At 55.1% G+C, this 16,463-nt stretch overlaps 5 protein-coding genes across 5 annotated transcripts; 2 read left to right on the plus strand and 3 right to left on the minus strand.

The window, feature by feature from the left end:
* Positions 1–4,014: 4,014 nt before the first annotated feature.
* TRAPPC13 (Trafficking protein particle complex subunit 13) lies at positions 4,015–5,045 on the minus strand (the record flags this gene model as incomplete). Its single annotated transcript, XM_032035485.1, has 2 exons — positions 4,015–4,921; positions 4,975–5,045. 2 exons carry the CDS (start codon positions 5,043–5,045, stop codon positions 4,015–4,017), a joined length of 978 nt encoding a protein of 325 aa, XP_031885358.1.
* Positions 5,046–6,600: 1,555 nt separating this feature from the next.
* CGGC5_v009409 (Uncharacterized protein) lies at positions 6,601–8,584 on the minus strand (the record flags this gene model as incomplete). The annotated part of the gene is made up of 8 exons (XM_032035483.1): positions 6,601–6,624; positions 6,679–7,264; positions 7,318–7,526; positions 7,573–7,737; positions 7,788–7,840; positions 7,894–7,915; positions 8,092–8,327; positions 8,383–8,584. 8 exons carry the CDS (start codon positions 8,582–8,584, stop codon positions 6,601–6,603), a joined length of 1,497 nt encoding a protein of 498 aa, XP_031885491.1.
* Positions 8,585–9,975: 1,391 nt separating this feature from the next.
* Positions 9,976–10,979, plus strand: CGGC5_v009410 (Acetolactate synthase small subunit; the record flags this gene model as incomplete). Its single annotated transcript, XM_032035482.1, has 2 exons — positions 9,976–10,748; positions 10,799–10,979. 2 exons carry the CDS (start codon positions 9,976–9,978, stop codon positions 10,977–10,979), a joined length of 954 nt encoding a protein of 317 aa, XP_031885490.1.
* A 141-nt stretch (positions 10,980–11,120) lies between these two features.
* CGGC5_v009411 (Ornithine carbamoyltransferase) lies at positions 11,121–12,285 on the minus strand (the record flags this gene model as incomplete). The annotated part of the gene is made up of 3 exons (XM_032035481.1): positions 11,121–11,161; positions 11,212–11,902; positions 11,956–12,285. The coding sequence occupies 3 exons, from the start codon at positions 12,283–12,285 to the stop codon at positions 11,121–11,123; spliced, it is 1,062 nt and encodes a 353-aa protein (XP_031885497.1).
* A 1,028-nt stretch (positions 12,286–13,313) lies between these two features.
* Positions 13,314–16,151, plus strand: CGGC5_v009412 (uncharacterized protein; the record flags this gene model as incomplete). The annotated part of the gene is made up of 3 exons (XM_032035480.2): positions 13,314–14,136; positions 14,253–15,212; positions 15,319–16,151. 3 exons carry the CDS (start codon positions 13,314–13,316, stop codon positions 16,149–16,151), a joined length of 2,616 nt encoding a protein of 871 aa, XP_031885496.2.
* Positions 16,152–16,463: the final 312 nt, after the last annotated feature.

The following is a 16,463-nucleotide window of genomic DNA, read 5'->3' on the forward strand; positions in this document are numbered from 1 at the left end:
ACGGGGTCGTCAAATGCAATGCTTCCCGTCTCCAAAAGACAGAGAAGCTGAGTGAGTGGGCTTCCTCCACATGCCCTCTTTCTCCTTCTCCGGCCATATCCATCAGCGAAGGCAGCCTATCCACTCCCACTCCTCGGGGGGTCCTTCTTTCCAGCTCCAATAAGACATCGTCACTGATCACGGAATATGCCCCTCATCAAGTCTCACGACGCGACAAGGAAGCTGTAAATCGCTCTTCCCCTCACTTGCTTTTTTTCTCACTGACGCCCGATGCCCGCTCTACTCCTACCTACCTAGCATGAAGGCATCACATCGTCCTTGGCCAACTTCCCCTTCCTGCTGGGGACCGAGTAACACACATGCATCTGTACAGGTAATGCTGAGCTAGATCTGCCCAATGACAAGACACACATCTATCCCAAGACCCAAGCCTTCCGGGCCCTCCTCCCCAATGCGACGTGCCTGCAAAGCAACCTTACTGGACTGGACTTGGGCCGCATCCCATCCCTTCTGCAGACACACCTCTCCTCCGCCAACGCACGTGTACGACGCAGCAAGAAGCATTTCTCCCACGAGGAACGAATCCTGGCTTGCGTTTGCTCAAAGCCTACGTACACAACCTCAAGCCTGCTATTATCTCTTACACACCACAACAGAAGAGGAAAAGATTTTTTTCTCCCTTCCTGCTCCCTAACCCACCTCCGCATCCGATGAAGCCTCCAGCCAAGCCGCCCGGCACATCGGTGACGAGTCGTTGCGGGCGACACGAAAAGATACGGTTGCTTCTGGCATGCATCCATCACAGCTGAGGTCAGAGTCAGGGAACTGCCCTTTGGACCCGAATAGCCGCGACCTGGCGCTTGGCCCATCCACTCGCTGGCTCCGACATGAAAGAATCTACGAGATGCAATTCCCTCGGAATAAACCACAGGAAACAGACCCCTTGAGCAATATTCCTTCAGTGGGGTTGGCCCCCCACAAGCCCGCCGCCTTCCAGATTGTGATGTCGACACTTACCTCCGTACTTGAACAATCATCGTATCGACCCTCAGCCGCGATTCAATCCTGCCCTTCCCTGTCAGCGGCCGACCTGCCTGACGATTCATTTCGTCTTTTAGACGCCAATCTTGCCTCTCCCGCCCAAGCAAACAGATCCAAACGCTTTGCTAGGACCTGTTCATCCCGCCTCACGAACTCAACAGAAGCCAGAGTTCTTTGCCAACCCGGTCAATCAGTTCCAAGTCGACCAGCCAACCATGCATCGACTTCAGGGGTCGTTGGGCGCATTGCTTCACACCCTTTCCCCTCGGTGGGTAAATTCGCTGCCCTCCCACGCTTCATACATAACCCATGGGGTTGGCTGCAGAAGATGAAGCGCTTTACCACAATCCAATGAATACGAATGGCTCGTCGAACAGCGAGCCGGCCGGCTAGACCAGGCAGGCAGCAAGCAAGCAAGCAACCAGCAGCTAAACTAGCCATGCAATCGAGCAAGCAACAGAGGCGGTCTGCATCCCACCGCTCGCTTCCTTGCCCGCCAGATGCACTTCGCCCCGAGGCGGCATCTATCAAAATCATCCTCCTTGCCGTACCTGCTTGTCGACCGACATGGCCCGCATGGCTCTAATGTGAGGGCCTGGCTTAGCATGCACTCGCATGTTTCAAAAGGGCCCGTCAACGGTAACCTGCCCGAGCCTTCTCGCCGTGAATGGCTCTTCACCCGCTCCGCCGGCCTCCCAGCGCTCCCAGGCATGCCGGGCAACCAGGTATTTCCTGATATTCGACAGAAAATCAGTTGAGCCCTTGCTCCCCTACACGGCTGCCAGAACGGGACACAGAGCAGAAAATCTTCCAAAATCAGCCTCTGCTAGCGCACAGAGAAAAAGATCGTCCCAGTCTTAAGACGCCTGATATCACGGCCCATGGCCGATCGTGGGCCCGAGATGTCGAACATGACGGACCAGGATCGGCGCACAGCTTCAACTGTCTGTGGGTGGTTCTTGGTGCGCACTGCTCGCCGCTCACTGGCCATTTCCGCCGCCGGGAACCCGTCGCGGAACTGGGACAGTCGTCATCAGCGCCAAAAAGCAACACCGGCAATTGCCCACGATGCCACTCAAAATCTCAAATGCTCGGTATGCCAGGTGCCCCATGTAAAATCTTTGGGGAATTTCTTCTTGGGTGAGTCGATTGCTCGACCCCAGAACCTGGAGTAATCCACGAAGCCTAAAGGGTTCATTCCAACAGACCCGCATCACCGCCGGCGCACTTTTTCGGAGCATCTTAGTCCACTCAAGTAGTCTGTTGGGTAGGAACACAGATGCCTTGCTGCTTGGCCCCCCTGGACAGGATTCTATCCAGCAACCTTGGGACGGCTCCACGGGAAGGTCAGCCACTGCAAACTCCTATTCTGTAGCCAGCCAGAATAGGTATGAAGAAGCCTTTGTTTCAGATCTCGCCTACATACCGACTTAAACCATGCCGCATGCCACCTTACGGGATACAGAATGGTTGGCACCTGTCGGCCTGGCCTATCTGTATTTGCCCCTGACACGCGATGGCAACTCATCATCTCGCCGGATTTGGCTACTCTGGACGTTTAACAGGAGAGGCTGCTGTACCTGACATGCGGGCTGAGAATCCAGCTCGTGGCCACGAAGCCATCCAAATGCCCTCTGGCATCTATCTGACCTTGTCCTCTCAGCTCACAACACACCCAGGCACCACGTCTTGCAGGCAGTTCCGCACCGGTCTGCGTCATGTTAGCTCGAGTGGCCTGAGTCCTCCACGCTAGTCTCATAGCTGAGATCTAGCACGGTCGTCGACGGCTGACACCAAGATCGCGTACAGACCTCCGCAGAGCGGTCGCTGCTTAGATCAATTTCAGCAGGCCCATCCTGGAATGGAGAAGTCAAACCCGACGGGCTTTACTGCTCATTGCTTTTTTCTCCCCTGCGAGATGGTCCAAGGGGTTTGTCCTCGGCCTTCCAACCAATTCTACCCCAATCAATCCTCAACAACGGCTCGGTCGTATCAGGGGGGACAAATTGATTTCGATGAAGCCAGGTGTCGATCCTTCTCATGCAAGGCGGCTGCAGACTACACGGGCTGCAGAACCAGATTCCCGTTTCGGACGAAGGGCACGACAGCTTCCACGCTGCAGGTCCCATTAGCCTATACATATTCTGTGCAACGTGATAATTCGTCGTCTGGGAGTCTCGTTGCTCATGCCAGTGAGGTGCTTTGGTGCAGCCGCGGCTGTGAGTTGCCTTTGCGACCCCTATTACCGTACGTAAAAGGACCGAAACTGGATGAAGGGCGATCCTGGAAACCGATGAACTGGGGCTAAGGAAACGTTTGTCGGTAGTCTCAGGGCGCCCGTTAGAGTTTTGAGATCTGGGATGCACTACTGGATCTAGAGCTGTCACTCTTCAGCCACTCTTGACATTTTTGGCACGTCTCAGGGATTCAGGAGGTAATGGCACGTTGGTGCAGATTCGGTGGCGCATCTGAGCGCGATGAGAAGTGCTTGTGATTCGGAGTAATCATGGTATTTGGTGGCTTTTGCTCTCTGCTCGCAATGCCTTCGTCTCCAACCTCATTGCGAGAAATCCTTCTCCGACGCCATCGTGTTTGACCTTCAGGGTCTTCGTCCTGACTCCCTCCTCCTTCCCATGCGCAAAGGGATCAGCCCGACGTGCTTCTGCATACACGACGCGACGCTCGCCCCGGACGCCGACGGTTAGACAGCTGGCAACCGTGCAAATATTTCCCACTTCTCAGCAGCAACAATCTGAACAGCCGGCCCGATGAGGTTTCAGCTCGACAGAGCACGGGTCCCAAAAGCCGCCCTTCCACGCACAGAAACAAGCCCGCCCGGCTGCGCGGCCCAGCCTGCCCGCCTCCCGCGTACGTGACGTCCAACCTGTGCCGCTGTCTCTGGAACCGCCGCGAGCCCCCCTTGAGGCCGCCTCAACTGAAATAAAGGCTTCAACGTGATTCCGCAGCCTCGCGTCACGCTACGTGCCGCGTGCCCAACTTGCCCGTCGACAGGAAGCCCCTGTTTCCCATTTCCCCTCTCCACCCGATACCCAGCACCCCGAACATGATCCTGCCGTCTTCTCCGGGCTCGGCATGGGCCCCGTCCGCCTCGGTGACCACGAAGCACACCTGCTCCACCTCTCCGGGGTGCAGCACCGGCCGTGCCACGCCGCCGCCCTCTTCCCAGTTGCAGTCCGTGTACCCCAGCCCCTCTTCCAGGTCGATCAGCACCTTTTCCAGCTGGATGACGTCCTCGGAGCAATTCTCCAGCTGCGCCTCGAGAACCCACTTCCGAGCACCGCCGTTCTTCCCCGACGCCAGCGGGCCGATCTTTGTGCGCACGATGAGCGAAGACTTGCAGATGAACTGGTACAGCTTCCGGAACGTGCGCGTCTTGCCCGACGTCTCCGTGGCCTCGTAGTAGCTCACCGTCACCGCGAGGACGTGGTTGCCCTCCTCCTTCAGGTCGAAGTTGACGATCCGCTGGAGCGTCTCCCCGGGCTCGAGGTCGGTGCCCTTGCCTTCCGCGGCGTCATCCGGGTCTGCGGGCGTGAGCTCCAGCTTCTGCACCGCGCCGCCCTGCCCGGGCGTCTTCATCTCGGCCTCGATGCGCACATCGCGGATGACCTTGCGCTTCGTGCCCGGCGGCGGCTCGAGCGTGTCGTGGTTCGCGCAGAGGGTGCAGCTGAAGACCTCGCCGACGTAGGCGGAGCCGAAGCTCAGGGGCAGGTTGAGGATCGGGGAGAGGAGGAAGGGGGCGGGGTTCGTCGCGGCGGTGGTGTCGTAGGCGAGCGAGGCCGGGCCCGGGTCTGCGGGGACGTGGGAGGGCGTGAGAGGCGGGCGGATCGGGTGCTGGATTACTAGTGACGGGCGGGAGAGCCTGTCGTCGCGTGTCAGATGTGTGGTTGTTTCGTCATTCGATATGATGCGCACCTGAGGACTTTGAGGGAGACGGAGTGAGGCTCCTTGAGCGGGTCGTGGGAGGGGTATCTTTGGTGGCTCATGTTGACCAGGTCGGAGGGAGTCGACTTTGGGTTGGTGATATCAGAGACAAGGACGATGCGACTTGGAGACAAGACGTGGATCGTCTGTGGAATTGGAATGACGGAGCTGTAGTGGGCCTCTGTCCCCGATGTTCCGTTATCGATAAGGACGATGCGCGCGTGGTCCCTTTCCCTTCGGCGGAGCTTCCCCGCGTTCGGTGTGGTTCGCTGTGGATTGGTGCGAGGCGCACTGTGATCGGAGTAAACTCCATGTCTGACGTCGATAGGTGGTTGCTTATAACACGAGGACGGCATGAGGATATCAACCCAAAAAAGTTGATGAGGAAATTCCATTCTAATTTGAAATCCTGCAGCTTAGCTCATTATGCTAGTTTCATTACGTTCAACTGAAATATGCTGTCATCGGAGCTTCGTGGGATTTACAAAGGAAACAGAGGACGGATGAGCAACCGCTCTGATGGGCTTTGCATGAGCTACTTGCCCATCCCAAATAACCAACCCCTCAGGTGCTGTTTAACTTTATATGGAGTGAGTGATCAAGAATCGGAGTTTCAAAGTTGCAGACGCTGCCTGTCACTTACATTGAGGATCCAACCCTTTTATTGAGAGTACACCACCCGAAAATCGTCTAATCTAAATGTACCTCTTCCACCGAGTTTCGCACTTTTTATACGCACGAGCCTTTGATCTGATTAGTTGATGATCGCACTATTTGACTTGCTGCTAGTATGGTCTATAGCAGCACAGCCGTATGAATATAATGCGAGCAGTGGAGGAAGAAGGCGGTACAATACAGTGTCATCAAGCTCATGGCAGAAGACTTGCAGCTGCTGATCGCTGCCGGGATGCCTTGATCATGGAAGGACTGTGACCAGCTCGATATGTCCAACATTAAGGAGGAAGGAGCAGTCTCCTGAGCTATCCACCACCCACTGGGTTGCAGCTGCCTTTTAGTTCAACTCCAGCGTCGTTCACGTCAACCAAGCCCGATGATAGGCCAAATGGCCTAGAGGTATAACGCTCTGGTCCGTTAGTGAGAACTTGGTATGAAACCCGAATGCTGGTTTCGCAGGGTCGAGGTTCAAATCCGCTCCGGAGCTTTTGCTTTTTGTAATTCTTACCTCTCCTGAGATCGGTCGCTAAACCATGTTCCTCCATATCCCATTGACATACGGCTGTCAATGTAGACGTTAAGCACTAAGCCAAGGAAGCCTAAAACGACAGCACGCATGTCATACGAGCAAGGCAACACATCAAGCATCAAGTCCATACTACAATCGTCAACAGAGGCGTCGTCCTATTTTACAGAGCGTGAATATTCCACGCTTTCCGGAACAGAGGGAAGCACGTGTATTGTATCAGGCGCGTATCCTGTTTCGAATGCATTGGTTATTCCTATTATTTTACCTGTATGATCATGTACAATTTAACGCGCGTCCAACTACTCCAGCCCTGTACCCAGCGGTATCCCATTCAGTAGGACACAACCGGGCCCTGTCGGACGGATTTCAATCTTAAAATCGACACTTCTTACGCCATCCTTATGACTTATTTCCTATAGACCGGGAGGGGGAGGCACCTTCTCACGTCAGTTTGCAATTTCATTGTCAGATGTAATACAGACAGAACTTACTGCACCATAGCCTCCGGTTCCCGGGGGAGAGCCCGACGGAGGAGGGGGCGGAGGAGCAGAGCTTGGCGGAGGAGGTGGGGGCGGAGCAGCCTCGCTCGGGGGCGGAGGCGGCGAGGCTCCAGGAGGCGCGGGTGAACCTTGCGCTTGCTGTTGCGCAGCGGCGTAGTATTGCTGGTACATCTGGACGTACGCGGCGTAACCACCATAAGCAGCATAGGGGTCCTGTCCACCGTAGTATTGGGCATACTGAGCAGCATAGTCGGCTCCAGCGGCAGGGCTGTTAGAGCCGCCAGGAGCTGGGCTGGCTGACTGTCCAGCGCCGTGACTACCATGGCCGCCGTGTCCTCCGTGTCCAGAGTTGTAGCCGCCGCCGCCATAGCCCTGGTAGCCGCCGCCATGTCCGCCGTGTCCACCATCGTGGTTCCGCGAACGGTCGCCATAGCCGCCGCCGCGATCTCCATAGCCGCCGCGATCGCCGTATCCACGGGGAGGCCTGCTCTTGAACTCCTCGTACTGATCCTTGACGTTGGCGATCAAGTCTTCGCAGAGCTCCTTGGCCTTCTCGACCATTTTCGGATCAGGTCCACTGTAAGTTGGTTAGCGGAATTCTTGATGAGCGGGGGGTCGGCGGCTACTCACGCCACATGCAGATACATGTCCTCGTCGCTCTCACGGTTAGTGGCAGCCTCCAAGTACCCAGAACCGCGGCCCTTGATTTGCACACGGCACTGGGTTTCCTGCTGGATATGCTTGACATAAGCACCGCCGTGTCCAACAACCTGAGCACGCAGGTTGAATCCGGGGACCGACTCCAAGCCAATGGGGATCTTCTCCTCGGGCCATTTGCGCTGCGGAACATTAGCCAATGAAATTTAATCGCCAGGTCATACGTACACGACCGTATTCATCTCTCTCGACCTGCTCTTGGTCACGACGACGAAAACGGCGCTCGTCGACCAATGCCGGGAGTTCCTGTTTCATGAGTTCCTCAATCTTGGCCACAGCTTGCTCGAGACCCGTCTTTGATGTACTCGTCACGTGAAGGTACAAGGGGGGATTCTGGACCATCGTTAGCGAATGAACTGGTAGACAGTGGTAACGGGACTGACCGCAGCCGTTGCCATGCTCTTGTCGGGATAGTAGCTTCCTCGGGTAGTAACATCTTTCAAAGTCAACTTTCGTTCCTAACGACGTAAATTGGGAGGCGTTGCGTACCAGCACCAGTCTCTTCTTTAATCTAAATCAAGCAAATGGAGTCAGCAGGTGCCAAAGAGGGGTGATCTGTGTGAGCTATCGTCCTGGTAAGCAGGATGATCTCGACACAAATCAATGGATAGGAAGGGAAGCGGAATGCGCCCGAGGCGAAACCTGGGAAGGAAATATGATCAGTGGTTTTTGCACAGGAGTATTTACCATCTTCTGAGTCGACCCCTTGGTCAGGAGGTATCTGTTGCGGAGGTCGTTGACTTCGATGTCCTTGATGTAGTCTCCGTCGGCAATGTACATCTCGCCATTGATCGTGTTGGCCGGGTCCGGTGATCCATCCTCTGTTTTGATTTCGGGAGTCGCGGTCTTGATCGGGGGGACATCGACGTGTTGGATGCCCTTCTTCGCTTGGAGTTGCGCGTTGATGCGCGCAGCGGCAGCAGCTGGTGGCTGGTTAGTCTTTCATCAAGGTTCATAAAGAGAAGAGTGGTCGCGTACCGGCCGCGGCTGCGGCGTCCACGGGCGACTTTTTGGGCTCCGTCGCAGGGTCATTCGCATTCGGGCTGCGATCTCTGCCAGATTCCGGGCGCTTTGCGGGAGGAGATCGGGAACGACGATCGAATCTCGAAGCCTTGCGCGGCTCAGGTTCGGTCTGGTCGAAGCGCGAGCGCTTGGCGGAACGTCGCTCGGTGTCGTCCATTGTAATATGTCGATGCGGTAATACCGTTGTTTGCGGTGAAGGATGTAAGGATTTGTCCTGGCAACACGTGTAAACAACGCGACAGACGCCAGTCGGTTGTTCGTGAAAAAGGACGACTCGGAAATTTTACTAGGTTTGAAGCTCTTTGGAGGTGGAGCCTTACGAGATGGACAGGCCGACGTGTAGTGGCTTGGTCTGTGCGTTAGCCGGTCGCAACTTCATCACGGTCCCTGCCGTCCCTGGCGGCTCTTAAAGAGTCAGATGTAGTTGACAGTCATTTTAGGGACTAGCCACGAAAATAAATGAGACATTGCTGACGAAAGAAATATTCCGCATGGAATTCTGGATGACACCATTTTCGCTGATTTAGTGCCAGAACAAGCAGAAAATGTTGATGTCAGAGTAAGGTGTTCGATTGTAGCCTCTGTCGTCGTCTGCATTCACTGCCCAATACCTTATTCATTCAGTTGCCCGGCGATAATAGAAATCAGCCCAGTTAAGGTACCACTAGCAGAACATTACCTCCTGAGGCTTTGTAACCATCCTTGGCCATTGGAGTCGACATTTACTGCTCTTAAATCAGTGACAGTCATGCACCAGCGCCGACTTCGGTCCGGTTGGCAATCGGCAAGTGGGACGAACGCCCGCTAAGCATCGACGCTACTCCCAGCAAAACACTAGACATAAGATTTGATGTTCTCAATTGAGTCTTTCCTCTATGATGACCCAATCCTCTGACTATCAAGAATGGTCAACATGAGTCATGGTGCACTTCAGGAAGGAGAACTCAGCGCGAGCGGTGCACTGTTCCGCTGGCCATCAGATACGATGCTTCAGGACTTCCCAAGGCCATGTCAATGCTAGTTCAAGCATCTAGACGGTAAGTCTGGAGATCTAGTTGAGGAGAGAGTCATGATCCACGGAGTCCCTTTTGTGTTTGTCCGTCAACCACATGATCAGGAGAGCATCGTGCACACTCAACCCATGGTTGCATCAAAGACTGAACACAAACCGGACACTTATTTGACGAACGGATTACTATGCAACCTCTACCACAGGTCAGCTTCCGACACAGTGTAGGATGTAACCCCGCACCCTCCAACCGACCCCGCGATGCAGCGTTCCCACTCGCTCGGTGAAAATCCCTGTCGGTAGCTGATCCGTGCTCCACGACCCCTGCGAACGGCCTGCTTCCCTGACTCCGACTTGCCTCCGATCTATCACCCCCAAATTCTCCTCAAATTTTCCCAGTGGAACTTGACACACGGTGAGTCAGTCCGTTATCTGTCCGGCCATTGAACCCCGAGCTCACACTCAAGTTCAGGCTGAGAGCTTGGTCTTTTTTTCTGATCACGAGAGCAATTGGTTGTTCTCGCAATTGATCACAGAAGATGGCGTCTCGTCGCCTACTTTCCACCTCACTATGGAGGGCCACCCAGGCACCTCAAGCGGTCCCGCTCGCTGCCGCCGCCCGCTGGAGCTCCTCTAGCAGCTCGACCTCAGCCATCGCATACAAGGCACTTCGACGCCGCGCCGCTCCTCTCCCCGTCAGCGACAGCCCGCCGGCATGGTCCGCCCAGGCCGCTGTCTCCAACATCCTCTACGAGACGCCCTCCCCGTCGATGGCTCCCCCGAAGCGCCATATTCTCAACTGCTTGGTCCAGAACGAGCCCGGTGTGCTGTCCCGCGTCTCCGGTATTCTGGCTGCCCGCGGCTTCAACATCGACTCGCTCGTTGTCTGCAGTACCGAGGTTGAGGATCTCTCGCGCATGACCATTGTCCTGACCGGACAGGACGGCGTTGTCGAGCAGGCCCGCCGCCAATTGGAGGATCTCGTCCCCGTCTGGGCCGTCTTGGACTACACCAGCGCTGCTCTGGTCCAGCGTGAGCTTCTGCTTGCCAAGATCAATATCCTGGGACCCGAGTACTTCGAGGAGCTGTTGGCTCACCACCGTGAGATCACGGCTGCCGACGTTGAGCACCCCGAGGGCGCCATCGAGTCGCAAAGCTTGGAGGAGATCGCCAAGGACTTCCATCCTAGCAAGTTGGCTGCTTCCCAGGCTCTCCGCCACAAGCACGAGCACTTGAAGTCCATTACCTACTTCGCTCACCAGTTTGGTGGCAAGGTTCTGGATATCAGCACCAACAGCTGTATCGTAGAGATGTAAGTTGACCCCTGCTTATGATAAGATGCCTTTACTGACAATCCCGTAGTTCTGCTAAGCCCACAAGGATCGACTCCTTCCTGAAGCTCATCGGACCCTTCGGTATTCTTGAGTCCGCCCGCACTGGCCTGATGGCCCTTCCCCGTTCGCCACTGTACGGCCCGAACGAGGAGACGATTCTTAAGGAGGCGGATGAGGTTGTTGACGCTAGCCAGCTCCCCCCTGGTTAAGAGACAATATTTTAGGAAATATCCGGCGTTGGTAAAACGGTATTGCCATCTTTCAATGCTACTAAGTTACTACACAATCTGTACCATTTTTGAAGAACGCCTCGCCTTTTTCTGTGACCGTGCAACGCCAAACCTGTCCCATTAGATCTTGCCCTTGTTGACAACGAAGCCCTCGAGCGCAGCTGCGTGATTATTAGTGTCGAGTTTGTACGGACGAGGGCACGATACTCACAAACTGCAGCCCACAAGCGGTTCTCCGCCTCGGGGAAAACGAGAGACCTGTCACTGTAGAAGACTTCGTCGTGCACCTCCTCAGGATGACGAGGCAGGCAGTGCATAAACTTCCAGCCTTCCTTAGCACCGCCACGCTTGGCCAGGTCGTTGGTGATCTGGTAGCCAGCAAATGCCTTGAGGCGCTTCTGTGTCTCAGCCTCCTGACCCATAGATACCCAGGTGTCGGTGACAAGGATGTCGGCGTTCTTGATGGCCTCCTCAGGAATGGTAGTCTCGCTCAGCTTGCCGGGAGAAGAAACTCCGTTGGCAGCGGAGGAAACGACAGCCTTCATGGCGTTGGGGATGCCATAGCCGGTAGGAGAGGCGACGGCGATGTCAACTCCCATCTTGACACACCCGATGGCGAGATCGAAGAGAACATTGTTGGAATCACCAATCCAGGCAACTTTCAATCCCGTTACACCAAGGTCCGCCTTGTCGGAAGTCTTGGAGGCGGGGAAGGACTCGTGGATGGTCAAAAAGTCGGCGATAATCTGCAGAGGGTGGTAGTCATCGGACAGGGCGTTGATGACTGGGACGCTGGAATCCTTGGCCAGTCCAGCGACGTCGGAGTGAGGGCCAACACGGGCAACCATGCAGGAGGTCATGGACGAAATGACTTTTGAGGTGTCATACAGAGACTCGTTGACCTATGCGAGATTTAGTCTAGTGTCACTCGGGTCCAAGGACTTGTGCTTCTCACTCCAAGCTGAATGTCATCCTTGCCAAGGAACATGGGGTGGCCACCCATCATAGCCACGGCAGCTTCTGTCGATACACGGGTACGAGTGCTGCGCTTGCTGAACATCATGGCAACAGTCTCGCCCTTCAGGCCTGAAGCCAGAGCCGGGGGCACATTGCCGGACTTGACGGCGGTCTTGTTGGAAGCGGCGTTGCGGACGAGGGTAGCGAACTCAGCCGGAGTGAGATCCGCAATGGACATCAGATGACGGGGACCGGCCGATTGTGAGTAAGCCCGGCTCTGGAGGCCGTTGAAGGCTTGACGGGTGACACGGAAAGCAGATTGCCTCATGATGGGTGATTCAAATGACTCGAGCTGGCTGGGTGAGAGGAATAGAAGCTTGAGACAACCGCGAACGGATTCGGGCTGATATGCTGAGGCCACAGATATTAAAGCAAGCTTCTGATAAGACGGACTCAGTAAGTTGCCGATCTCAGTGAGTCGCGGTGGGAGTCAATTGGTGTATTTAGAAAGAAGGTTGAGTCACTGTTGGATAGCTTCAATGAAAGACGATAGCTACATGAACCCCACAAGCCCTTCCCGCGCAGGTGCAGCAAACTCGGACCCATTCAGACAGTGCGCGGTTCTCACCGCTTCACACCGAAAATTTCGGAATCGCTCTCCAAACCCTGCAAATTCAGCGGGCTGTAGGGCAGACGACGATGCGGCTCACAGCGATGCTACAGGCGGAGACCTGACAGCGGGCAGCTCATGCAGGAGCCCAGACCGGACCGGTGAAACGGCCGCAACCGGAGCGTGCTGGAAGCAGCAGCTGTCAGCAGCTCGACGGCGCATTGTGGAGAGGATTTTCAGTACAAGACACGGCTGAGGAAATGGTTGCGGTGCTGCGCAACGCTGCGCATGCGTGCCTGAGGAGGAGGGTGGGCCGTGCATATGCTGGTCAGGCACTCCAATCCAAGCTCTCAAGAAGGGAACATGATCCCCATCCCCGCCCCGGGCCATCCACACTTCGGCCGTCCCCTTCGACCTAAAGGTTCCCTGTGTCCAACTCACCTAGCTGACTAGACCTCGTCTCATTGGTTTCAGGTGACCTCTTCGGCTCTGCCCTGTCTCTTCAGCAGCACTGCCAGCCCAGCTGCGCTTCCCCAGGATGAACCAAGTTATTTGACATCATCACCCATAACGAATCCCGAATCCCTGGGCAAGATCGGAAACTCAGCTGCCCTTTTCCTCTGCATTCTGTAACCTTTTCCTTTGGTTAGTCTTTCTTGTCTCCAATACCACTGGTCTACGGCGATGACGGCCATCCTCATACGATAATCCGCCATTTACACAACCAGAATCCCCCTCGATTCGCAATGTCCGACGAAACTGAACGAACACCGCTCCTGACGCCCAAGGGCAAAGGAAAGGCGGAAGACGACTCTTCGATGTCCGAGACGGCCCCGCTCTTGTCCGGCTCTTCTGGAACTCCTAGATACGACGGCGAACGAGACGACCCCGACAAGGCGAGCTTCTGTTGCGAAATCTGTCGAAGTCCTCAACCGCCACCATCCATTTCCGGTGCCTCGCTCGCCGGGTCGCATTCATCGCACACATCGCTCAAGGAGAAGAAGAGCTCCACGCCATGGGCCTCCATCATTTCCATCGTCGTGCTTGCGACGCTGGCCGTCTGCATCATGCTTGTGGCTTTCTTCGTCCCGGCAGCAGTGGAGGAATACGCTAAGCAGGCCGCTGTAGTTGAGCCGACGAATCTCTCCCTCGAGTCCATCACAACCAATGGCGTACGGGCTCGAGTGCAGGCCAACTTCAAGCTCGACGGGTCCAGAGTCCAGGATCCCACCTCTCGAAGGATAGGAAAGTTGACGACCTGGATTGTAAGGGCGCTTGGGACCGAACAGACCAAGGTCGGCGTCTACCTGCCAGAGTACAACGACGTTTTGCTTGGCACCGCCGTGGTACCGCCGCTTTCAATCAGCATCGTAGACGGTCAGACTACCAAGGTGGACTTTGTCGCCGAGTTGTCGCCCGGAGATGCGGAAGCGTATCGAAAAGTCGCAAACGAGTGGCTGGATGGGAAGCTCGATCAGCTGAAGGTGCTCGGAAAGGCCGATATCCCACTCAAGTCCGGAATCCTCCCGCTCGGAACCCACGCGGTCAGCGAGATCTTGACGTTTGAAGGTCAATCACTCTATCGCTCCTTTGCTTCGTTGTATTTTGGAGAAAAAGTTCTGCTTTGAATTGATCACGCTTTGCTGTATTTTTGCTTAAACACACCAAACTAATACCTCGTATAGCGAAACAAATACCCTCGCTGCCGACGTACAATATCTCGAGACTCAACTTCCGAGACGTGCCAGATTCCGATGGACGATCAGCCGTTGGCGCCGACGTTGCCATCACGGCGTTCAATGAGTATCCAATCAGTCTTGATGTGCCCGAGCTAGGATTCGAGGTTCTCATCCCTAACTGCAACTCTTTTGACCCCTACATTCTTGTGGCCGACGCCACCACCGAACCCCTCACTATTAGACCGCATGCCGAGGTCACCGCCAACGTATCGGGTATCATCCGGGAGCTTCCCAAGGACCTCACGAGGGTATGTCCCAATTCGAAGTCGTCACCATTGGACAAGTTCTTGGACCAGTACATGCATGGCGAGGCTGCGACTGTCTACGTTCGTGGGCGGAAGGTTCCTGATTCTAAGACCCCTGGCTGGGTCGGAGACATCTTGTCAGAGATTATGGTACCTGTGCCATTCCCCGGCCAAGGGTTCGATAACCTCATCAAGAGCTTCTCTCTTACCGATGTGAATTTTCAACTCCCTGATCCGATGGCGGACCCGGATGATGATGACGGAAACCCCAAAGTTTCTGGCACTGTCCAGGTTCTCGCCGGTCTGCCAAAGGAGATGAATTTCGACATCAACGTGACCAACATGCGAGCGACAGCCGACGTCATGTATCAGCACAGGAAGCTCGGAGAGCTGAACCTCGAGAAGTGGCAAGCTGCCAACTCTACCAAGATCGAAGACGCCAAGAAGAAGGAGCCGCTTCTTAAGATCACCTCTCGCGTCGAGAACGCCCCTTTGAACATTACCGACGGCGACGTGTTGACAGACGTCATGCAAAAGCTCCTCTTCGGCGGAAAGGAGGTGATGCTTGACGTCAAGGCTGGTGTTGACATCAAAGTCAACACGGCCCTCGGGAATTTGGTCCTGAAGGACATCCCTGCTGAGGGCAAAATCCCAGTAAAACGTCCGTATTAGCTCTTGATGCTGTTCGTCTTATCGTGGGTTGTTTTCATATGTCCCTGCCTGCCAGCGCGATGAGTCCTGGTTACGGTAGAGCTGACTTCTGGCAGCCTTGCCTGGCAAAGCGATCGGCAGCGTTCGTCCACAGGTTGGAGACGTCAAGATAATCGACACCTCTGAGACGTCACTGACGCTAGAGGCGTTGGTTAATATCACAAATCCCACGCCGTACTCTGCCTTTGTGCCATACGTCAACATTCACATTGTGAAGGATGGCACCATTCTTGGCAGCGCCACGGCAGAGAACCTCAACGTTGTTCGGGGTAACAACACCAACATGGTCGTCACGGCCAAGTGGGATCCCACAACCCACGGCGACGCTGGTCGCAGGATCGCCAGCGATTTAATATCTGAATATCTTTCTGGACGCAACGTCACATTTGACGTGAAGGCACACCGGGGAACTTTGCCGTCGGTCCCCATTATCGGCGAGGCCTTGTCCAAACTCAACATCACTATTGCCGCCCCCAAATTAGACCTTCCTGGAGACGGGGACGAGGAAGATGGAAAGAAGAAGGGTCACTTCATTAGAGACGCGACGTTCCACGTATTGTCTTCGACAGCGACATTCACTTTGGTATCCCCGTTGACTTACAACACTATTTACGTCGATTGGGTAAACGCGACGGCCTACTACAACCACACAGAGAAGGTCGGCCACATATTGTACGACCTGCCCTTTGCGGCACCGCCAGGTACGTCGGAAACGCCGAGGTTGCCTGTGGACTGGTCTATGGGATCAGTGGGCTATGATGCCGTGAGGAAAGCGATCGGAGGCGCTTTGAAGCTCGATGCCAGCGCGAATGTATCGGTTCGGATTGGTAATTGGAGGGAAACGGTCTGGTACGAAGGCCAGGGAATTGGGGCGAGCATTCGTTTGTAAGTACTTTTGGGCTGGGTTTATGGCGTTTGGGTGTCAACAACAACAAATTGGGCGGCGGTAGCGCAGGAAGCGCAAAGAAACGTGAATTACACGCGAAAATGTACTAGACGAGCCACATGGCTGCAGTCACACTAGACTTATCAGTCCCTTGAGTATCAACACGATGTTTGCAACAAGCTGTTTGAAAGTAAGACGCCGAATACTTCTTGACGTCGGATTCATCGAGGAACAGGTAATGATCTATTCAGAAGACACCGTTAACAAGCGGAAGTGGTCAGCCAGTCTCCGGAACAATATTAAAGGCCCGTTGTT

Source organism: Colletotrichum fructicola, assembly GCF_000319635.2.
Source record: "Colletotrichum fructicola Nara gc5 chromosome Unknown KSG_Nara_v1_contig05, whole genome shotgun sequence".
In the NCBI taxonomy this organism is placed as follows: Eukaryota; Fungi; Ascomycota; class Sordariomycetes; order Glomerellales; family Glomerellaceae; genus Colletotrichum; species Colletotrichum fructicola.